Raw genomic sequence first — 21,545 nt, 5'->3', positions numbered from 1 at the left:
CAAAGCAAAGCCACAGTCGTCGTGGTGATTGTGAGGAAGCAGCCATGCATAAATGGCCTAGGTGGTTTCATAAGTAATGTGGGTGACTATGGCTCCTGGGAAGAAGGCCAGCTTTGTGGTGTCACCTCATTTGTGGAATTCATTCCCAATGTCTATTGGACAGACATTTATACTGCTAGATGCCAGTAAGGATATCATTTTTCAAGCTTTGAGTAGCCTTTAGTTTATTTCATGTGAAGCTGATTCAATTTAGTGGTTTATTTTTCTAATTTTTACTTCTGTATTGTTTTACATTTGTGATTGATTCTAAGACATGCCATGAGCTGCCTCGAAAGCCAATTACCAAAGTAAGAAATATAAAAAAAATTCAGTAACTAAAAGAAACAACATGTCTGGGCCCCCTGGAGAGTTATTTCTGAGAATCTTCCATACTGCAGTGTGGTGTAGTGGTTAGAATGCTGGACAAGGATCTGAAAGACCCAGGCTGGAATCCCCAATCTGCCTTGGAGCTTGCTGGGTGACCTTGGGCTAGTCACTTTCTCTCAACCTAACCTAACTCACAGGGTTGTTATGGAGGAGGGGAGACAGATGTACACCACCCTGAGTTCCTTGGAAGTGTGTGAAGTCCTGCCAACTTATGGCCAACTTATGGCAACCCAGTAGAGTTTTCAAGGCAAGAGACTAACAGACGTGGTTTGCCATTGCCTTCCTCTGCATAGTAACCCTGGTATTCCTTGTTGTTCTCCCAACCAAGTACTAACCAGGGCTGACCCTGCTTAGCTTCTGAGATCTGATGAGGTCAGGCTAGCCTGGGCCATCCAGATCAGGGCTCCTTGAAGGTAGTGCAGGATAAAAATAGAGTAAATAAATAAATAGATGACTAACAGTGTAAAATTCCTAGAATGAGATGATCAGCATCACTTGAACATTTCACTTTCCTCAGGCTTCCTTATCAGATGAAAAGAAAACCGCACCCCAGGTGTGGGCCACCCTCCCATTGCACATGGCAATGGGAAAGCCAACTGGTGCCTTACCTTGCCTTGGTACCAAGCTTCAGCCTCAGCCCGACTCCGGTTCGCAATGTCTTCATACTGAGCTTTCACTTCAGCAATGATGCTGCTGAGGTTCAGGTCTCTGTTGTTGTCCATTTGGAGGACGACGTTGGTGTCACTGACCTGTCCTTGGATCTGAACCAGTTCCTGCAGGGTAAAACAATAGATTGAGAGGTGATCAATTGATCACTGACTGATTGAACAACAGGTTCCGGTTTGAGGGTCCCTATATAACCATAGTTACTGAGTGGACTGTGCTCAGATGATCACACTAACCACAGTTAGCTTAACTCAACCAGGGTTTTTGCATGATATCTGGCCTGAGCTGTGCAGTGCTTCACCCATCACTGATATGAACATGCAGACTCCTTGTGTGCACTTGATCACAGTAGCCGCTGTCTGCTGCCCTCCTGCCTCCCACTCCATTCAGAAATATCTGGTTTCTGATTGCCAACAATAATCAGAACCAGTACAGTACTAACCCTAAATGTTTGTGTATAAAGTGCCATCGAGTCGCGGACAACTTATGGCAACCCAAGCATTTCAAGGCAAGTGAGAAGCAGAAGTGGTTTGCCATTGCCTGCCTCTTCAGAGTCTTCCTTGGCAGTCTCCCATCCAACTACCGACCCTGCTTAGCTTCTGAGATCTAATGAGATCGGGCTATACCATGCCCCCTTCCCTCCCACTAACCCTAAATACATCAATTTAAAAAAGAATCTCTCATCATCTAGATCAGTGTTTCCCAACCTGGGGTATGGATACCCCCAGGGGTACAAATGAGGACATTTAGGGATACACGAAAAAAATGAATAATGGTGGGGAAAGACACATTCGTCAACAGCGTAAGACAAGATACAAGTCAAAAGTTGTGAAAGTAATTGAAAGTTATGATGAGAGGCGGAGCGCATTTTCTTCGTTATTTAACCTTGAGAAAAGCCCCATTCCCTCACTTTGTTATTTTGTCTAATTAAAGTAACAAATGTAATCTATTAATTAAGTAATTTTAAGGTAATCTGTGATGTATTTACTTGAATTCATTGTATCTTTTGAGTTTTGAATGTAAATATGTCTGTTCACCTTATTAGTCCATTGCTTTTTAATCCCATTATCGGACTATTTATTTACATATAAATGTGAAATAACAGCAACTATATTAATTACAAACATTATGGTAATATGAAGGGTACAATTTATGGAAATGAGCTGCTAAGAGGTACGCCAAAAAAAAGGTCTGGAATTACTGATCTAGATGAATGGGGGCGGCACAATCATGTGTGTGTGTGTGTGTGTGTGTTAATGCCGTCAAGTCGCTTCCGACTCATGGCGACCCTATGAATCAATGTCCTCCAAAAGGTCCTATCTTTGACAGCCTTGCTCAGATCTTGTAAATTGAGGGCTGTGGCTTCCTTTATTGAGTCCATCCATCTCTTGTTGGGTCTTCCTCTTTTCCTGCTGTCCTCAACTTTTCCTAGCATGACTGTCTTTTCCAGTGACTCTTGTCATCTCATGATGTGACCAAAATATGACAGCCTCAGTTTAGTCATTTTAGCTTCTAGGGTCAATTCAGACTTGATTTGATCTATAACCCACTGATTTGTTTTTTTGGCAGTCCACAATCATAGCATAATTCATTCCCAGTTCTGCGCGTAGAGAGAGATGAAAGAGTGGCGCTGAGACTTAGCCCCCTGATGGGCCTCTGAAAGATCACATTCGAGAATCTGAATAGCAGTTCACAAGTCTGGCAAGGAGCCAGTCACACTCGCTTATTCATAAAAGTGATGTTCTCAGCGGTCCTCTCTGTGCAAACTGTAGGGCAAGGGCTATGAGATGCAATGCATGGCTAGCCATTTACATTCCCTCTCAGCTTAACCTACTTCACAAGGTTGTTGGGAGGATAAAACAGAGGAGGGGAGAACAATGTTGTATGCCACTGTGGGGTCCTTGTTGAGGAGGAAAGTGTGGTATAAATACCTAAATATCTAACTAACATCAATTAGTTGAAATTGTTGGACTTTCTATTCCTTGGCTCCATCATCAACCAAAAGAGAGACTGCAGCCAAGAAATCAGAAGGAGATTGAGACTGGGAAGGGCAGCCATGAAGGAGCTAGAAAGGTTTCTGAAGTGTAAGGATGTGTCGCTGGCCAGCAAGATTAAGTTAAGTCATGCCATAATATTCCCTATTACTCTTATGGATGTGAAAGTTAGACATTGTGAAAGCTGATAGGAAGAAAGTAGATTCCTTAGAAATGTGGTGTTATGGATACCGTGGACTGCCCAAAAAAATTTGCAACATCGTTTTTGGTCACATTATGAGAAGACAAGAGTCACTGGAAAAGACAGTCATGCTAGGAAAAGTTGAGGGCAGCAGGAAAAGAGGAAGACCCAACAAGAGATGGATGGACTCAATAAAGGAAGCCACAGCCCTCAATTTTCAAGATCTGAGCAAGGCTGTCAAAGATAGGACATTTTGGAGGACTTTGATTCATAGAGTCGCCATGAGTCAGAAGCAACTTGACGGCACTTAACACACACACACAACATCAATCAAAGTCCAATATACCCTGGACTTGATTCTTCATTAGGCTGATTGCTGTGGATCAAGATTCCTTCACAGAATGCTACATGGTTGATCTGTGTGATGGGACCTAGGGCACTTTCACACATGACGAATAATGCACTTTCAATCCGTTTTCAATGCGCTTGGCAGCTAGATTTTACTGTATGAAATGGCAAACTCCACTTGCAAACAATCATTAAAGTGGACTGAAAGTGGATTGGAAGTGCATTATTCAGTGTGTGAAAGCAAAAATAATTTGGCTGAGAATTTTTTGCAAGATAGCAATTAAAAAATAAAACAGAACGTTGAAATTAAACACTTACCGCATCATAGAGGGCTCTTAGGAAGTTTAATTCATCATTAAGGCCATCGGACTTTGCTTGCAACTCTACTTTGTTCATGAAGGAACCATCTACATCCTGAAATAATGTAATGAATTTGTATTCTGTTAAAACATTGCAGCAGCAGCAGCAGCTGAGAACAGAAGAAGAATCAGGGCTGAATCAGTCATCTAACCCAATATACTGTTTTCAGTGAGGGTAGCCATAATGCTTCTTAGCATTTCCAAGCAAAGTCATCTCCTACTGTCTGTCCCCAGGATTTTATATGCAGAGTATACTTCCTCCATACATGGGAGTTCTTATTAGCTCTCATGCAGCTACTGAGTGCTTCATATGTATTACTTCCATAATCTTTCCATCAATCCCGTAATGCAGAATGGTATTATTGTACTCATATTGCAGATAGAGAGGGAGCGCTGAAATATAGAACCTTTCAAAGCCAATTGGCTGAAGGATACCTGGTGAGCTTGTGACAGACACAAAGTCTGAACAAAAGCTCCACAGATCACTCAGTTAGCCATATGCTAAAGACCCTGGGAATCTCTTCCTTTAAACGGATGTAAAATGTGAAAGCATCTTCTCTGGCTGCTACCAGTGGAGACAAGTAACGACTAAAAGGAGAGTTCAGCCTTGGCCATAGGAGAGGACTGATAATTCAGTCATCTGGAGAATGGCAGAATGACCTCCATTTTGAATCCCATTTCCTCCTCTAATACACTCCCTAAGAGCTTAATCAAAAAGTTATTTCTCCCTGGAAATAGAGCTGGGAGAATAAAAATCTGTGGTGGTTTTTTTTTGTACTTAAGCATCTTTCAATAAATAGCGATCTAAAAGTCACTATTTATCTATGAAAGAACTTCAGAGGGCGAATCCAATGGGAAATTGCTGAAGTAGCATTCATCAAAAAGTCCGATGCTATCTCCTCACCAGGCCTCAGCAAGGATCGTAATTTCACACTTAGGTGCTAATATTTTAGAATATCCAACCCTTTACAGATGTTAATTAGTACAGCTACCCAGCGCTAGATCTATTTTGTATTCTTTCTTCTTTGCCTGACAATAGTTGGGAGAGATCCTAACCTACTCTGAATGAGCTGTTAATCCTTTTGATTGGATATAGTTTGGAACTGGCCTCCCTTTGTAATATCTCCCCCCCCCCCCACACACACACACACCTTTTTGTTGTCTGCAGCTTCGAGTATAAATACATCTACCTAATGGTTGAACTCTGCATGCATTTGATGATGAAGCAATCTCTGACTCAGTTTAGGCTGAAATAAATGTTTTTAAAGGTACCACTTAGACGTTGTTTAATTTTGCGACAACAGAGCAACCCAGCTACCCACCAGGAATACAGACTATTACCTTTTTGATGCCGACAAAATCATTTTCCGCTGCCGTGCGCTTGTTGATTTCATCCTCGTATCTGTTAGGGATAGAAAGGCAAGTGGATTGTAACTTTTTTTGGGGGGGGGGAGAACAACCAAGTTTAGGCATCAAAAGAATGGTAAGAAATGCCGTTTCCACATTTCTGCTTGTGATGTTATAATCTCATCTATATTCTATTTTAAAAGGTAAAGGTAAAGGTCCCCTGTGCAAGCACCGGGTCATTCCTGACCCATGGGGTGACATCACATCCCGATGTTTCCTAGGTAGACTTTGCTTACGGGGTGGTTTGCCATTGCCTTCCCCAGTCATCTACCCTTTATCCCCAGCAAGCTGGGTACTCATTTTACCGACCTTGGAAGGATGGAAGGCTGAGTCAACCTTGAGCTGGCTTCCTGAAACCGACTTCTGTTGGGATCGAACTCAGGTCGTGAGCAGAGCTCGGACTGTAGAACTGCAGTTTACCACTCTACATCACGGGGCTCACTATATTCTATTTACTGATGACCAAATCTCTTTATATTGAGCCTTTGGCCAGTCTCTGCCCTGCCCTTTAATGATAGACAGGATTGGGGGGGGGGGGCAGGGAATCCATGTGCCCAGAGAAGTGTTTAGCTGAAAGTGGGAATGGGGGGGGAGAGGAAAGAAGGCCCCTGGATGGTGCGCTGGCCATGATCCGGCCACATTGCATCGTGAGAGACAGGAGGGCTCCTAGCTTGCGCACCAGCCCCAATCCAGCCAGTGTGCATAGCGGGGGGCGGGGGGGGGAGAGGAAAGAAGGCCCCTGGATTGCGCGCTGGCCATGATCCGGCCACATTGCATTGTGAGAGACAGGAGGGCTCCTAGCTTGCACATCAGCCCCGATCCAGCCAGTGTGCATAGCGGGGGGGGGGAGAGGAAAGAAGGCCCCTGGATTGCGCGCCGGCCATGATCCAGCCACAGTGCATCGAGAGAGAGGAGGGAGATAAGAGCAGGCTGGCCGCCCCTCTTCAGAAGAATGATGGGAGGGAGTTTTGCCTTGGGTTTTCCGCTCTCAGGATGCACATTTTTCCCATCCGATTTCTCAAAAATCCCCCCTCCCCTCTGGGGCAGAGGGGCCAACAGCCCCTTCCCTTGAACATCCCCCACACGGGTCCAGCTGCCCTAGACTGAGCTGCCACCACCACCACCAGCGCGCGAGGAGCACATGGCGTGGCCCCGCCGGTCTCCCCCTGGAGCCGTCCGTCCGACGTCCCCCTGGGCTTGGAGGTGTGGGCCCAGCTCCAAGGCCCATCCCGGGCGAGGGGCAGGGAAGGCGTGCGGGGACGGAAGGGAGAGAAGTGCCAGGATTCTAGGCAGGCAGGCAGGCAGCCAAAGGGGCGGTATTCTTGCCCGAGCACAAAACTCCCCCGGCCAATCACCGTTCTTGGGGGAGGAGAAAGGAGACGTCCCGGGGAGCGAAGCAAACATTTTTTCATGGGCATCCGCGCAACAAAACATGCATCCACAGGAAAGATCGTCTCAAAAGTGGTTTGGATTGCCTCTCTTTTAACCCGGCTTATTTTGCTCAGGGGGTGGGGGGGACACGGATCTGCAGTGAATAACCAAAATTTGACTCCGACGCAAATCAGCGTCGAAACAGCAGCAAATCTCCGTGAAGAATACTCCATAGACATCTTTTGGTAGCTGTGTACTCTTATTTGGGAGAAAGCCCCCTTCCTCATTCTGAGCAGGACTGCCTTCATTGTTAAGAACATTGTAGGAAATGGCACATCTTTTTCTGGCACATCTCAAACTTTTTTTTTTTTTAATGGGATGAGCTGTCGTGTTATATATGATGCTAATTACAACTCCCCGGATTTTATTGCTCTGTTTCGCAATTTTTTTTACAGCCCTCTAAAGACTTGTTACAAAGGCCCTCCCTTCTTTAATGGGGAACGGAAGCATCTCCGGTCTCCGGAGTCCATGCCAGAATAATCAAGAGATCCTTGTCTGATACAAAGGCCCTCAGGCTCGGCCTCATTCTCATTGCTGGATCGACCGGTACAGCAATGAGGTGGGCTGCTCCATTTCAGATTGGGGGTGCGTGTGTGCCCAGCATGGTGAAAACAAGAACATCAGAAAAATAGATGGGCTGGAACAGTGGTTCTCAACCTTTTTTGCTCCATTCCCCCCTTTCACCATTGGTCAGAATATAATTCCCCTCTTCCCAAGACAGTCTAACTCAAAAGGTGCATTCCAAATAATGTGCATATTTGCTGATTAGTGGTCCCAATTCTCCTCCCCTTGAACCCTAAAATCCCCCCTGGGGGGAATTCCCCCCTTGTTGAGAACCCCTGAGCTCGGTTCTTTCTAGAGGGCCAGCATGGTGTCTTGGTTAAGACCGGTGGTTTGGAGCGGTAGAGTCTGATCTGGAGAACCAGGTTTGATTCCCCACTCCTCCACATAAGAGGCGGAGGCTAATCTGGTGAACTGGATTTGTTTCCCCACTCCTACACATGAAGCCAGCTGGATGACCTTGGGCTAGTCACAGTCTCTCAGCCCCACCTACCTCACAGGGTGTCTGTTGTGGGGAGGAGAAGGGATGGTGATTCTAAGCCAATTTGATTCTCCCTTAAGTGGTAGAGAAAGTAGGTATATAAAAACCAACTCCTTCTTTTTCAGGAAATGCTCATTTTCTACTTGTAAGGAGCATCCCCCCCCCCTCAAGGGAGCATGACAAATGGCAACTCTACTGCCAACAGTCTGAGGTGGTACATTCCATGCTCCTGCACTGGGACTCTACCAGTGTTGCATGACATGTCTCTATGCACCTCGGCACCCTCCCCACTTACTTCTTTCTATAATCTTCCACAAGATCCTGTACATTTCTCAGCTCTCCGTCCAGTTTTCCCCGGTCATTCACCAGGGAATCCAGCTGCCTCCTGAGGTTGTTGATGTAAGCCTCAAACATGGGTTCAATGTTGACTTTGGTGGCCGTGCTGCCATGTTGCTGCAGGAGATTCCATTTGGTTTCAAGAACTTGGTTCTGCTGCTCCAGAAACCGCACCTGAAATCCATCGAGAGACACTTAAGTCGCCTCAAAAGCACAGCTGGAGCCAAACCACGCAAAGGTCAACACAGACAACCTCAAAGGGACGCATCTAGGACTGGTTCATGGTAGTTTTGAGGCAAGCAAGCACACTATCTGCCGTCGAAATCCTCTGTACTTCAACGGCAGCCAAGATCGACACATGTTAGAATGAGCCAGGAATGACACAAAGGCTCAGGAACCATGGCTCCGATTTCAGTGCAGATACTGCAAAAATTGCAGAACCTTACCTTAACCACAGTAACCACCACAAGGTGTGGTATAGTGGTTAGAGCAGTGGTCGACACTCTGTGGCTCGCAAAGGGCCGCATTCACGATTACCATCAACCAGAAGAGCCACGTTTACTTTCATCCCTGGCCTGAGGCCAGCCCTTCAGGGAGGCTCGCAGCTTCCCCGTTCTTTGGCAATGGCTGTTTCAAGGTGGAAGCCACCTGCCAACCACAAGCCCCACCAGAGAAAGGCTTTGAAGTGGCATGTCATAAGAAAACAAGAACATAAGAAAAGCCCTGCTGGATCAGACCAAGGCCCATCAAGTCCAGCAGTCTGTTCACGCAGTGGCCAACCAGGTGCCTCCAGGAAGCCCACAACATGACAACTGCAGCAGCATTATCCTGCCTGTGTTTCACAGCACCTAATATAATAGGAATGCTCCTCTAATCCTGGAGAGAATAGGTATGCATCATGACTAGCATCCATTTTGACTAGAAGCCATGGATAGCCCTCTCCTCCATGAACTTGTCCCCTCTTAAAGCCTTCCAAGTTGGCAGCCATCATCACATCCTGGGGCAGGGAGTTTCCCAATTTAACTCTGTCCTGAGCCACTGAGTGATTATCACTGGGTTGGAGGGTCAGACTAGCAGCAGGGAGACCCAAGGGCAAATTCCTGCTCAGCTGTGAAGCCTGCAGGGTGATCCTGGGCCAGTCGCTTTCTTTCAGCATATCCTACTTCCCAGAGCCATGGCGAGGATAAAATAGAAGAGGGAAGAACCAGGGACCTCAAGTGCAATATTTTTTAAAAGTGATAAGTAGATCTATTGAGTTAGTTGAAATAAGCTCAGGGATGGTGAAAATGGCACGGGTGTTTCAAGTTTTCCCAAAAGCCACTGGCATTATCTTTGCAATCCTGACCACAGTCTTGCAAGGTAGCATGGTACTATTATCCCCACTTTGCAGTGGCAGGTAAAGGTTCCCTGTGCAAGCACCGGGTCATTCCTGACCCATGGGGTGACGTCACATCCCGACGTTTTCTAGGCAGACTTTTGTTTACGGGGTGGTTTGCCAGTGCCTTCCCCAGTCATCTTCCCTTTACCCCCAGCAAGCTGGGTACTCATTTTACCGACCTCAGAAGGATGGAAGGCTGAGTCAACCTTGAGCTGACTACCTGAAACCAACTTCTGTCGGGATCGAACTCAGGTCATGAGCAGAGCTCGGACTGCAGTACTGCAGCTTACCACTCTGCGCCATGGGGCTCCGTAGTGCAGTGGCAGCAGGGGCTGAAAGTACAGTCGCTTGCCTAAATCTGCTGAACGAGTTCAGAGAGGCAATTTGAAACAGGGGCTTGCTGTCCCAGCAGGTTGCATTTCGAAACATAAAAAGAAAAAATGTGCTGGGGGGGGGGCGGCGGCACCAGAAAGCCCCACCCTCAAAAAAGAGCAAAGAGAGAATGTGAATTCTAAGCAAAGCACACACTGTTCGATACAATTGGGCAGTGCGGTCCCACGTGGAGTCACTCCAGTCTAAGTAACTCTGTCTAGGATTACACTGTGCTTCGCCCCGTGCAGAGCAGTCAGTGCCTTTATTGAGGGGACAAATGTCTGTCCTTCTGTATCAAAGGAGATACTTCCAAAGTGTTTTGGTTTCAATAGTCTGGGCTTCTCATGTGGTCACCTAAAACTCTTTGGAAGCACCTTCAAGGTACAGAAGAGACTGCAATCCTTGGCCTTCACTGAAACACGCTGGGTACGGTGACTGTGTGAATCCATTCTGTCCTGGCTTCTCCCTCTTGCTTTGTAAGGTCGTTTTGAAACATACCTTAAGAAATGTGCAGCAAGCTCTCCATCGCTTGCATTGTACAGATGATGGGTAAGCCTTTCACTACAATAACAGGCTTTAGAGAGCCATTGACAGAGCTACAAATCAAGGAGCGTCAATTGGCCTTTGCTGTGCAAGAAACGGCTCACAATTGCCACAAGGCTGGCTGCCAACACTCCAGAAAGAAAATCCTGCTTGCTCTTGTGCCTAATGAATAAAACCAGGGCAACGGGAATCAGAAAATGCCCACGTTTGAATAAGGTAACATTTTCCTTAAAAGCTTTTACCTTCAGGCCCTCAGAAAACTTACATTCTGCAGCTAATCTGTGCTATTCCATGACGATCAGCTCTCTTATTTGCACTGCTGGGAGCTCTGTGCAGGTCAGACTGCCAACTGACCATCAAAAACAGCGGGGTATGTTTCTCTGCCCTTAAGAGCAGCTTGAGGTACAGAGAGCACCAGTTAAAATTTTTCTCAGGTCTCATGATAACAATCTTCTGCTGCTCATATTGCACATGGAGGTGTTCCTAAAGGCACAGCTGCAGTGGCTGGTTGAAAAGTTGGCAAACCTAGAAGGTTTTATATAATGCCACTCTTCCAAATACTCTAGTGTATATATGCATTATCTTCCCCATGGTGTGAGTGGCTTTCCTTTTAACCTTCTGAGCCAGGTAGTGAGCCTCTTGTAAGAGACCAGGAGAAATGTAGGCCTGGCTCCATATCATAGCCAGGCCTTCTTGCCACAAATCATAGCCAGGCCTTCTTGCCACAGTCATGCTATCAGGTAACCACACATGACCTAAATCCATAATATCTATGGGCATAAATTCCCTTGGATAAATTCTCTGTGACAGGCTTTGAAAGCTGATTTTACCAGTGAAAATGGGCTTGCATCCTTATCCTATGGGTTATTTCTCTCCTACCCTGTACCACAAGTCTCCTTGGCACAAAACCCATCAATATAATTGACTCACCTTGTCAATGAATGATGCAAACTTGTTGTTGAGGGTCTTGATCTGCTCCCTTTCCTGCACCCGCACTTTTTGGATCTCTGGGTCAATCTCAAGATTGAGTGGCAACATGAGGTTGGAGTTGACCGTCACTTGTTGGATGCCCCCAGGAGGAACCATGGGGCCCATTCTTCCACCTCCAACAAAACTCCCAATTCCTAAGCCACCACCATATCCTCCAGCTCCATATCCTCCAGCTCCATATCCTCCACCTCCAGCTCCGTATCCTCCAGCTCCATAACCTCCTACTCCATAACCTCCAGCTCCCCCGCCACCAAATCCCCCACCACCAAAACCACTTCCACCAAACCCACCACTACCACCATAGAAGCCTCCACTGCCAGTACCGATGGAGGTGCTCTTGGTACCCCCTAGGCTGTAAAGACTTCTACTACCAAAGCCACCTCCTACCCCTACATTTCCTCTCCCAACTCGAGACAAAGAAACTGAACTGAAGCTTCCTTTAGTCCCACCAGGAATGCCCATGCTGGAAGAGGTGTAGCCGCTGGAAATCCTGACCCCACTCCCAGATTTAGAACTGAACTGCCTGCTCATTGTGTTTGATTCAGAAGATACAGAAGAAGTTAGCAAAGAAGTAGCAAGAGAGCTAGAGAGAGAAGGACACCAGACCCCTCTCTGAGGTGGCACCTTGGCCTCCCCTCTATTTATACGTATATGTGAAGAGCAGGGCTTGGTTGGAATTAGGCAATTAATTAAGACTTAGATCGTTATTGGGTTGGGTTAGATCTGGCAGCAACAAAATACTTTTCAACGATCTGAAGTGTTTCTTTGAAGTGAAGCAAGACACAAAAATTGCTTGGCTTGCAGGCTTTTATGGCAAAAAAAATGTACACGTTAACAAATTAATTTTCCCACCACCAACACCACACCTAAACTTAATACGATTATTGCATCTCAACAAAGAGGTTTTTTTTAAAAAAAATGCACTTTAATTGAGCATGATTGTCCTTCAGAATCTGACTTCAAAGGTTCATTTCCCTCCCCCATCCTTTTTTTGTTTTTTTAAAGCTCTATCCTTGGCTTGAAATCTATCACTCCTCAATGATAATAATGAATCATGAAGGGGCCTTGAGATAATTTTGGTTCTTAGTATGTCTCTTCAACCACCAACTCTCTTTTTGGAACAAGAAGAAGTACATTTCTTAGCTCCAGGCTATTTTCAGTAGCTGCCTGAGGGGGAAAATCTAATTCAGTTGCTGTCGTTGGAATGAATGTTTTTTTCTCTCAACACAACCTGAGTTTTTTCTGCTGAAGAACAACGGATGTCAACGGTGTTCTTGGTAGGGTGGCCAGCTAAGGATAGCCAAAATCAAGAACACCTCAAAACAGAGGACATTTGCAACCCTAATGTTGATTTAAATTCATAAATGCAAATTTACACTTAATTATGTACATGTGCCATCAAGTTGCAACTGACTTATGTTGACTCCAGCAAGGGGCCTTCAAGGAAGTGAGAAGCTGAGGTGGTTTGCCATTCTACATTCCTCAATCATCAGGTTACCCAGTACTGCATGCACTCTAGTCTGTGCCCCTGTGAGGCTGAGCTCTCACAGATAAAAGAAGAAGAAGAAGATGATGATGATGATGATGATGATGAAGAGTTGGTTTTTATATGCCGACTTACTGTACCACTTAAGGAAGAACCAAACCGGTTTACAATCTCAATCCCTCCCTCTCCCCACAACAGACACCTTGTGTGGGGCTGAGAGAGCTCTAAGAGAGCTGTGACTAGCCCAAGGTCACTCAGCTGGCTTTATGTGGAGGAGTGGGGAAACCAACCCAGTTTACCACATTAGCATCTGCAGCTCATGTGGAGGTTCTCCAGATTAGAGTCATAAGAACACAAGAACATACGAAAGGCCCTGCTGGATCAGACCAAGGCCCATCAAGTCCAGCAGTCTGTTCACACAGTGGCCAACCAGGTGCCTCTACGAAGCCACAAACAAGATGACTGCAGCAGCACCATCCTGCCTGTGTTCCACCGCACCCAAAATAATAGGCGGCATGCTCCTCTGATACTAGAGAGAATAGGTATGCAGCATGACTAGTATCCATTCTAACTAATAGCCATGAATACCCCTCTCCTCCATGAATATGTCCACTCCCCTCTTAAAGCCCTCCAAGCTGGCAGCCATCACCACATCCTAGGGCAGGGAGTTCCACAATTTAACTATGCGTTGTGTGAAAAAATACTTCCTTTTATCTGTTTTGAATCTCTTGCCCTCCAGCTTTAGCAGATGACCCCGTGTTCTAGTATTATGGGAGAGGAAGAAAAACCTCTCCCTGTCCACTCTCTCCAAACCATGCATAATTTTATAGACCTCTATCATGTCTCCCCTCAGCCGCCTTCTTTCCAAGCTAAACAGCCCTACGCGTCCTAACCGCTCCCCATAGGACAGTTGCTCTAGTCCCCTAATCATTTTGGTTGCTCTTTTCTGCACCTTCTCAAGCTCTGTAATATCCTTTTTTAGGTGTGGTGACCAGAACTGTACACAGTATTCCAAGTGTGGTCTCACCACAGATTTGTACAAAGGCAGTATGATATCAGCAGTTTTATTTTCTATTCCTCGTCTAATTATGGCTAGCATAGAATTTGCCTTTTTTTACAGCCGCCGCACACTGGGTTGACATCTTCATTGAGCTATCCACTACCACCCCAAGATCCCTTTCTTGGTCTGTCGCTGCCAGCACAGATCCCATCAGTGTATATGTGAAGTTGAGCTTTTTTGCCCCAATATGCATCCCTTTACACTTACTCACATTGTATCTCATTTGCCATTTTAATGCCCATTCTTCCAGTATGCAGAGATCCTTCTGGAGCTCTTCACAGTTCGATTTTGTTTTAACCACCCTAAATAATTTGGTGTCATCTGCAAACTTGGCTACTTCACTGTTTAACCCCAACTCCAGGTCATTGATGAACAGGTTGAAAAGCACCGGTCCCAACACAGATCCCTGAGGCACCCCACTGCTCACATCCTGCCATTGTGAGAACTGACCATTGATTCCTACTCTCTTCTTCCTATTTTTCAGCCAGCTCTCAGTCCATAAGAGGACTTGTCCTCTTATCCCATGACTATGAGGTTTGCTTAGCAGTCTTTGGTGGGGGACTTTGTCAAAAGCTTTTTGGAAATCCAAATACACAATATCCACAGGCTCATTCCTGTCCACATGCTTATTGACGCTTTCAAAAAACTCTAATAGGTTAGTGAGACAGGACCTACCCTTACAGAAGCCATGTTGGGTTTTGCCCAGCAGACCTCGCCCTTCTATATGCTTGACAATTCTATCTTTAATAATGCTTTCCACTAATTTACCGGAACAGACATAAGCTAACTGGCCTGTAATTTCCTGGGTCCCCCTGGAACCTTTTTTATAAATGGGTGTTACATTGGCCATTCTCCAGTCCTCTGGTACAGAGGCTGATCGAAGGGACATATTACATATCTTTGTTAGAAGTTCAGCAATTTCCCATTTGAGTTCTTGAAGAACTCTAGGATGAATACCATCTGGTCCCTGTGACTTGTTAGTTTGCAGTTTGCCTAGACGTTCTAAGACTTCCTGCCTTGTTATCACTATTTGCCTCAGTTCCTCATTTTCCCCTCTCCAAAATCTCTGTTCAGGAGAAGGAATCTGCCCTGTATCTTCAACAGTGAAGACAGATGAGAAGAATTCATTTAGTTTTTCAGCAATCGCTTTATCCTCCCTTATAGTTCCTTTACTCCCACTGTCATCCAATGGTCCAACCGCTTCCCTAGCTGGTTTCCTACTCCTGATATACTTAAATAATTTCTTATTGTTTGTTTTGATGTGTTTAGCAATAAGTTCCTCAAAATCTTTTTTTTGCATCTCTAATTATCTGCTTGCATTTCCTTTGTGCAAGTTTGTGTTTGTTTCTGTTCGCCTCGTTTGGGCAAACCTTCCAGACTCTGAAGGAAGACTTTTTTTCTCTAATTGCTTCCTTCACCTTACCCATTAGCCATGGTGGTGACCTCTTGGACTTATTACTACCTTTCCTGACCTGCGGTATACAAGCTAGCTGAGCCTCTAGTAATGTGGACTTGAGTAACCCCCAAGCCTTTTCAAGAGATTTAACCCTCTTAACCATTCCTTTCAACTTCCTCTTTACCAGTTTTCTCATTTTAGAGAAGTTCCCTCTTTTAAAGTCAAAGGTAATTGTGTGAGATTTCCCAGTCACTTTCCCACTTACATATAAATTAAATTTGATGCCATTGTGATCACTATTGCCAACTGGCTCAACCACATCCACATCCCGCACTAAGTCACCGGCAGCACCACAGAGTATTAAATCCAGGATCGCCTCCCCTCTGGTTGGGTCTATGACCAACTGCTCGAGGGCAGAGTCATTTAGGATGTCTAAAAATTTTATCTCTTTGGCTTGACTGGAGCATACATTTATCCAATCAATATGAGGGAAGTTGAAGTCTCCCATTATTACTACTTCGTTACCTTTACATGCTTCCCTAATTTCATTCTCCATCTCAAGATCACCCTGAGCCATTTGGTCAGGGGGCCGATAGAACGTCCCCAGTACTAAATCTCCTTTGGGGCCCGGAATCGTCACCCATAAGGATTCTGTGGATGAGTCTGCCCTTTTTATGGTCTCTAGCTTATTAGACACTATGCCTTCCTTGATATACATAGCAACACCCCCTCCAATACTCCCTTCCCTGTCATTTCTATACAGTTTGTAACCGGGAATGACTGTATCCCACTGGTTCTCTCCCCTCCACCAGGTTTCTGTAATGCTCACTATATCTATGTTTTATCTTAAAATCATGCACTCTAATTCCCCCATTTTTGCTTGGAGGCTTCTAGCATTAGCATAGAAACACCTCCACACTGTTTCTCTCTTCCGACTTGCCTGGCATGTGCCTTTGGGCATCTGTTTTTTCCCATTCCCTTTCATATCTAAGTAATGCCTATGTGGGCAATCTGAAGAAATTTTCCCTTTGTCCATATGCACTGAGTTTGCTCGAACAGGATGCTTCTCAGCTCCACTTCTCCAAACCACTGCTCTTAACCACTACACCACACTGGCTCTCATAGCCAATGAATAAGGTTGCCAGCTCCCTCTTCGCCACTGGCAGTAGGTTTTTTTTGGGGCAGAGCCTGATTAGGGTGGGGTTTGGAGAGGGGAGGGACTTCAATGCCATAGAGTCCAATTGCCAAAACAGCCATTTTCTCCAGGTGAACTGATTTATATCGGCTGGAGATCAATTATAATAGCAGGAGATCTCCAGCTAGTAGCTGGAGGTTACTAACAAAGAAGACACCTCTGTACTTATACCTAATGGTTTGGAAATCAGCACTGGAGCGACTGAAGACAACAAAGTGCAAAAATGTATTAAGTGCTACAATAACATGGAAACAGTGTAGTGTGTGTGTGTGTGTGTGTGTGTGTGTGTGTGTGTGTGTGAGAGAGAGAGAGAGAGAGAGAGAGAGAGAGAGAGAGAGAGAGAGAGAGAGAGAAGTGTCGTCAAGTCGCAGCCAACTTATGGAGACCCTTTTGGGGGGTTTTCAAGGCAAGAGACTAACCGAGGTGGTTTGCCAGTGCCTTCCTCTGCACAGCAACCCTGGACTTCCTTGGTGGTCTCCCATCCAAATACTAACCGGGGCTGACCCTGTTTAGCTTCTGAGATCTGATGAGATCAGGCTAGCCTAGGCCATCCAGGTCAGGGCTGGAAACAGTGTAACACATCATAATATTTATTTATTATTTCCATTTGTTACCCCTCTCTTCCCAGCCAAAGCCAGGCTCAGAGCGGCTTACAGAATATAAAAGTCATATTAATCAATAAAAGCATTAAAACATTTTAAAATAGCCCTAAAAAATCATAATCATTATACTAATTTACCTAGGCGCCTCTAACATACGAGTCACAATACAACAACCCAGGCGAGCAGATGGAAGGCACAAGATGGAATAAAAGGTGTTAACTGCAATGGGAAGATTAGGGGGGGGCATACGAGGCATAAGTCTCTGTATTGTATTTTGTATGGCTATAACTTGTCAATCATCCACATTGTGAGCTTTTCAGGGCAGGGGTTGTCTTTTTGTACTCTGTCCAGCACTGTGTATGTTAATGATGTTATATAAATAGTAAATGCTACTAGTAAGAACATTGGCATGGCCAGTCTTGCTTTTTCCTTTGTTGGAGAAGGCCAAATGTGACCATCAGTGAACAATTTTGCTTATTTTCCCTTGGATATAAAATCAAAACCAAGTATGAATCAGCACAAAGCATGCATCAAATTCAGTTGGACCACTCAAGCTTTATGGCAAGACAGAATAACAATATAAATACAGGAACAGCTGAACAGTGTAGCACAAAAACAAAATCCAAATTTTGCACCAAGGTAAGTTCAGCGATGCAAATTCTCCATCATGTGTATCTAAGATCCAGGTTTTCGTTTTTTTTTAAAGTAGCAAGGAGTAACTAGCTGCTTCTTGGCTTTTGAAGCAGAGTCATACAACAGGGACGAGAGTTAGGAAGGACCCTCTGGTTTCTAAGACATCGCCGGGAATTACTGCTATGTTTTTGAGCTTTTTTAATGCAGCCACAAGAGCAAGAAATGTGTCTTTTAAAAACAAAAGATAAGGGGCAAATGACACATTACGTCCAAATGGATGGAAGGAAGCCATTTTTAAACAATACAATACAGTACAGTCTTGAGAGGCTACGATTTTGAGTGAAAGAGCGGGGGACAGAAGGATATGTAGCCTATTCCCCATTATTTTTCTGTTCAAAATGCTCCTTTTCAAATCATTCCCTTTCCCATATGTGTGTGAGTCCAGTAGCACCTTAAAGACTAACAAAAATATTTTCTGGTAGGGTATGAGCTTTCGTGAGCCACATCTCACTTCTTCAGATACAGCTAGAATGTGAATCCATCTGTCTTTAAGTAGAGGATAGTGAATTCAGACAAGCATTAGTATGTAAATGTTAACAGTATGTAAATGTGAATAGCAGACAAGCATTATGGATTTCTCCACACCCATCTCTCCCCTGGACATCACAGACTCTCCTGCATACCACACCTAATCCCATCACACCTGCTATTCACATTTACATACTGTTAACATTTACATACTAATGCTTGTCTGAATTCACTCTCCTCTACTTAAAGACAGATGGATTCACATTCTAGCTGTATCTGAAGAAGTGAGCTGTGGCTCACGAAAGCTCATACCCTACCAGAAAATATTTTTGTTAGTCTTTAAGGTGCTACTGGACTCTTGCCCTTTTCTACTACTGCAGACAGACTAATACGGCTGCCCACTGTGAATTACCCATATGTGTGTGTGTGTGTGTGGTTAAGAAGGCAGACATGCGTTTGGGACTCTGAGGTGGCGGAGGAAATAGCCACTCAGGAAGGTAATTTTGAATGGGCAACAGCCAGCTGGGAAAATAGTTGAGCATGCTACCAACCCTTTCCCCTCCGTTGCTCCTCCACCCAAAACCACATTCTCCTAAGGGGGCTTTTCGTTTAACGAACCCACTGGGGCTTCCTTACATGTGTTTGTGGATAATACACAATTTCCTCCCTAAGATCCTCAGGATCCTGGAGATATACCCCCAACCTCCTCTTATGAACGTCTTCTGATGCTATATGCTGAGTGCTCCTATACTTTCCTTCTTAAGCAACAGTGCCAGTTGGTTTAAAGAACTGGCACGAGACCCACTCCTTGATAGAGAGATTTCAGGAAATTAATCTCCTCGTTTGGGACGAATCCACCCTGGCCTGCAGCGATGCTTTAGCTGAGTGTTCAGCAAGGCAGTAATCCGGCAGGCAATCAGTCAGAAGCTGCCGAAAGTGGGCGAAGGCATCACAGGCAGGTGGGTCTACCAAAAAGCACCTCGGGGAGCACATTTTTTTCACGGCTCCAAACTGGCGTTACTTCAAACTGTCATTTGCCTGAGGTAAATAGAAACTTATTAAAAAATCAAACTGGAGTTGGGGGGAAGGTTCCGCACCTGTTGTGGCCCCCACCCGGTGGAACGGCCTACCTGATGAAGTAAGAAAGGCTCCCACTTGTCCGCCATTTCATAAAATGTTTAAAATGGGCATTTTCAGAAAGGGAACAGGGATGCAGTTTTGTAGGAAAACGGAGTTTTGTAGGAAAGGGCATTTTCTATTTGGGTAATATGGTTTCAATTTAATTCCCTGTGACATTTTTAGGCTGCTCTCCCTCCTACTCCTTTATACTGCATTTTTATTGGCGGTGGGAAATGCCATCAAGTCGCAACAGACTTATGACTAGCTCTCACGGGTTTTGCAAGGCAAGAGACGTACAGAGGTGGTTTGCCATTGCCTGCCTCTGTATAGCAACCCTGGACGTCCTTGGCAGTCTCCCCTCCAAGCAGTAACCAGGGCTGACTAGGTTGCCAGTTCCGGGTTGGGAAATACCTGGAGATTTTGGGGGTGGGCCTGAGGAGGGTGGGGTTTGGGGAGGGGAGGGACTTCAATGCCATACAGTCCAATTGCCAAAGCGGCCATTTTCTCCAGGTGAATTGATCTCTGCTGCCTGGAGATCAGTTGTAATAGTGGGAGATCTCCAGACACCACCTGGAGGTTGGCAACTCTAGGGCTGACCCTACTTATCTTCTGAGATCTGATGAGATCGGGCTAGCCTGGGATATCCAGGTCAGAGCACTCCATTGTTTACTGAATGCATTATACTGACTGTGCTGTATTCTCTCAATGTGAAATCCAGTTTATGTGAGGTTGTATACTTTTTAAAAATTTCATTGTTCTTTAGTTTGTGTGATCCAGTTTTCTTGCATTGTTCATTGTGTGTATTGCTAGCTCCGGATCTTTGGCATTGTGTTTTATAACTCTGTAATCTACATTAGGTCTCATCAAGGAAGGGGGATGAGACATGCTGTAAATCAATAAATAAAACGTCCTGAGGCTCCATTAGCTTGCTGCCAGATCTTTGACTCAGTATGTGTAGTTTAAGATGGGTTGTCATGTTGGACTGCAGTAGAAGAGCAAGATTTGTGTCCAGTAGCACCTTAAAGACTGACATGATTTCCAGTATAAAAGCTTTCAAGAGTCAAAGCTCCTTTCGTCAGTGGTGAAGAGAGCTTTGAGACTTGAAAGCTTTTACCCTGGAAATCTTATTGGTCTTTATGCTACTAGATTCAAATCTTGCTCTTCGGTAGGTAGGCTTGCCAATTGCCCAGTATTGGCGGCCAATGCCCGCCAATTGACAGGGCTGCCCGCCAACCCTCAGTTGGTCAGGGCAGAAGAAGGGAGGGAGCAATCATCACTTCTGGATAAACCCAGAAGTGACACTGACGCTCTAGCAATTGCCTCCAAAAACTCTATGGCTTCCATAGAGTTTTCAGGGGAGATTACTAGAGCATCCCCATCACGTTTGGGTTTACCATAGAGTTTTTGGAGGTGATTGCTAGAGCGTCTGTGTCCCAGGGCGCATCATCCCAGCCCCAGAAAGCTCCCGCTGGTAACCAGGGGGGACCTGGCAACCCTATCAGTAAGTGTACCCTAGGTTTGCTAACTCCAGGTGGGGAAATTCCTGGAGATTTGGGGGGTGGAGCCTGGGGAGGACAGGGTTTGGGAAGGGGACATACCTCAGTAGGGATGTTATGCTACCCTCCAAAGCAGCCATTTTCTCCAGGGGAACTGATCTCAATAACCTGGAGATCCGTTGTAATTCTGGGAGATCTCCAGGAACCACCTAGTGATTGGCAGCCCTTGCAGAGAAGCGAGGTGGGTGAGTGGAAATCAGGAAATCAGTTTCCTGGCTTTTTTAAAAATACGGTGTTTGTCAGCATAATTAAGGGATGGAACAGGAACAAGGTTTCTTTCTGAGAGTGAGAGGGAAGAAGGACATTTTACCTCATCACTGTAAATCCTCTTTTGGAAGTGGACACCACATGGGTTCGTCATAAGTCGAGAGAATTGGTCCTTCTTTGACCTTTCTTTAATGAGAGGGTGAGTCTGTCTATATTTTTTCTTCAAAACAGCAGCGGGCTACAAGAAATTTGGATCTTCTGAGAAGAGTGTAAGAACTTTCTAAGGAAAA

At 45.3% G+C, this 21,545-nt stretch overlaps 1 protein-coding gene across 1 annotated transcript in view; it reads right to left on the bottom strand.

Moving 5' to 3' along the window:
* Positions 1-12,084, bottom strand: part of LOC130493497 (keratin, type II cytoskeletal 6C-like) — a 28,091-nt gene extending 16,007 nt beyond the window's left edge. Inside the window, exons 1-5 of the mRNA XM_056867252.1 lie at positions 11,414-12,084; positions 8,150-8,364; positions 5,316-5,376; positions 3,934-4,029; positions 1,035-1,199 (exon numbers count right to left, since the gene is read on the bottom strand). Of these exons, the coding sequence (XP_056723230.1) occupies positions 1,035-1,199; positions 3,934-4,029; positions 5,316-5,376; positions 8,150-8,364; positions 11,414-12,004 (1,128 nt within the window). The 5' untranslated portion in view covers positions 12,005-12,084. The remainder of the gene's footprint in view (positions 1-1,034; positions 1,200-3,933; positions 4,030-5,315; positions 5,377-8,149; positions 8,365-11,413) is intronic.
* Between the last annotated feature and the right edge of the window lie 9,461 nt (positions 12,085-21,545).

Source organism: Euleptes europaea, chromosome 1, assembly GCF_029931775.1.
Source record: "Euleptes europaea isolate rEulEur1 chromosome 1, rEulEur1.hap1, whole genome shotgun sequence".
Classification (NCBI taxonomy): domain Eukaryota; kingdom Metazoa; phylum Chordata; class Lepidosauria; order Squamata; family Sphaerodactylidae; genus Euleptes; species Euleptes europaea.
Note: the sequence above shows the minus strand (reverse complement) of the source record. Positions and strands in the feature narration are given on the sequence as shown.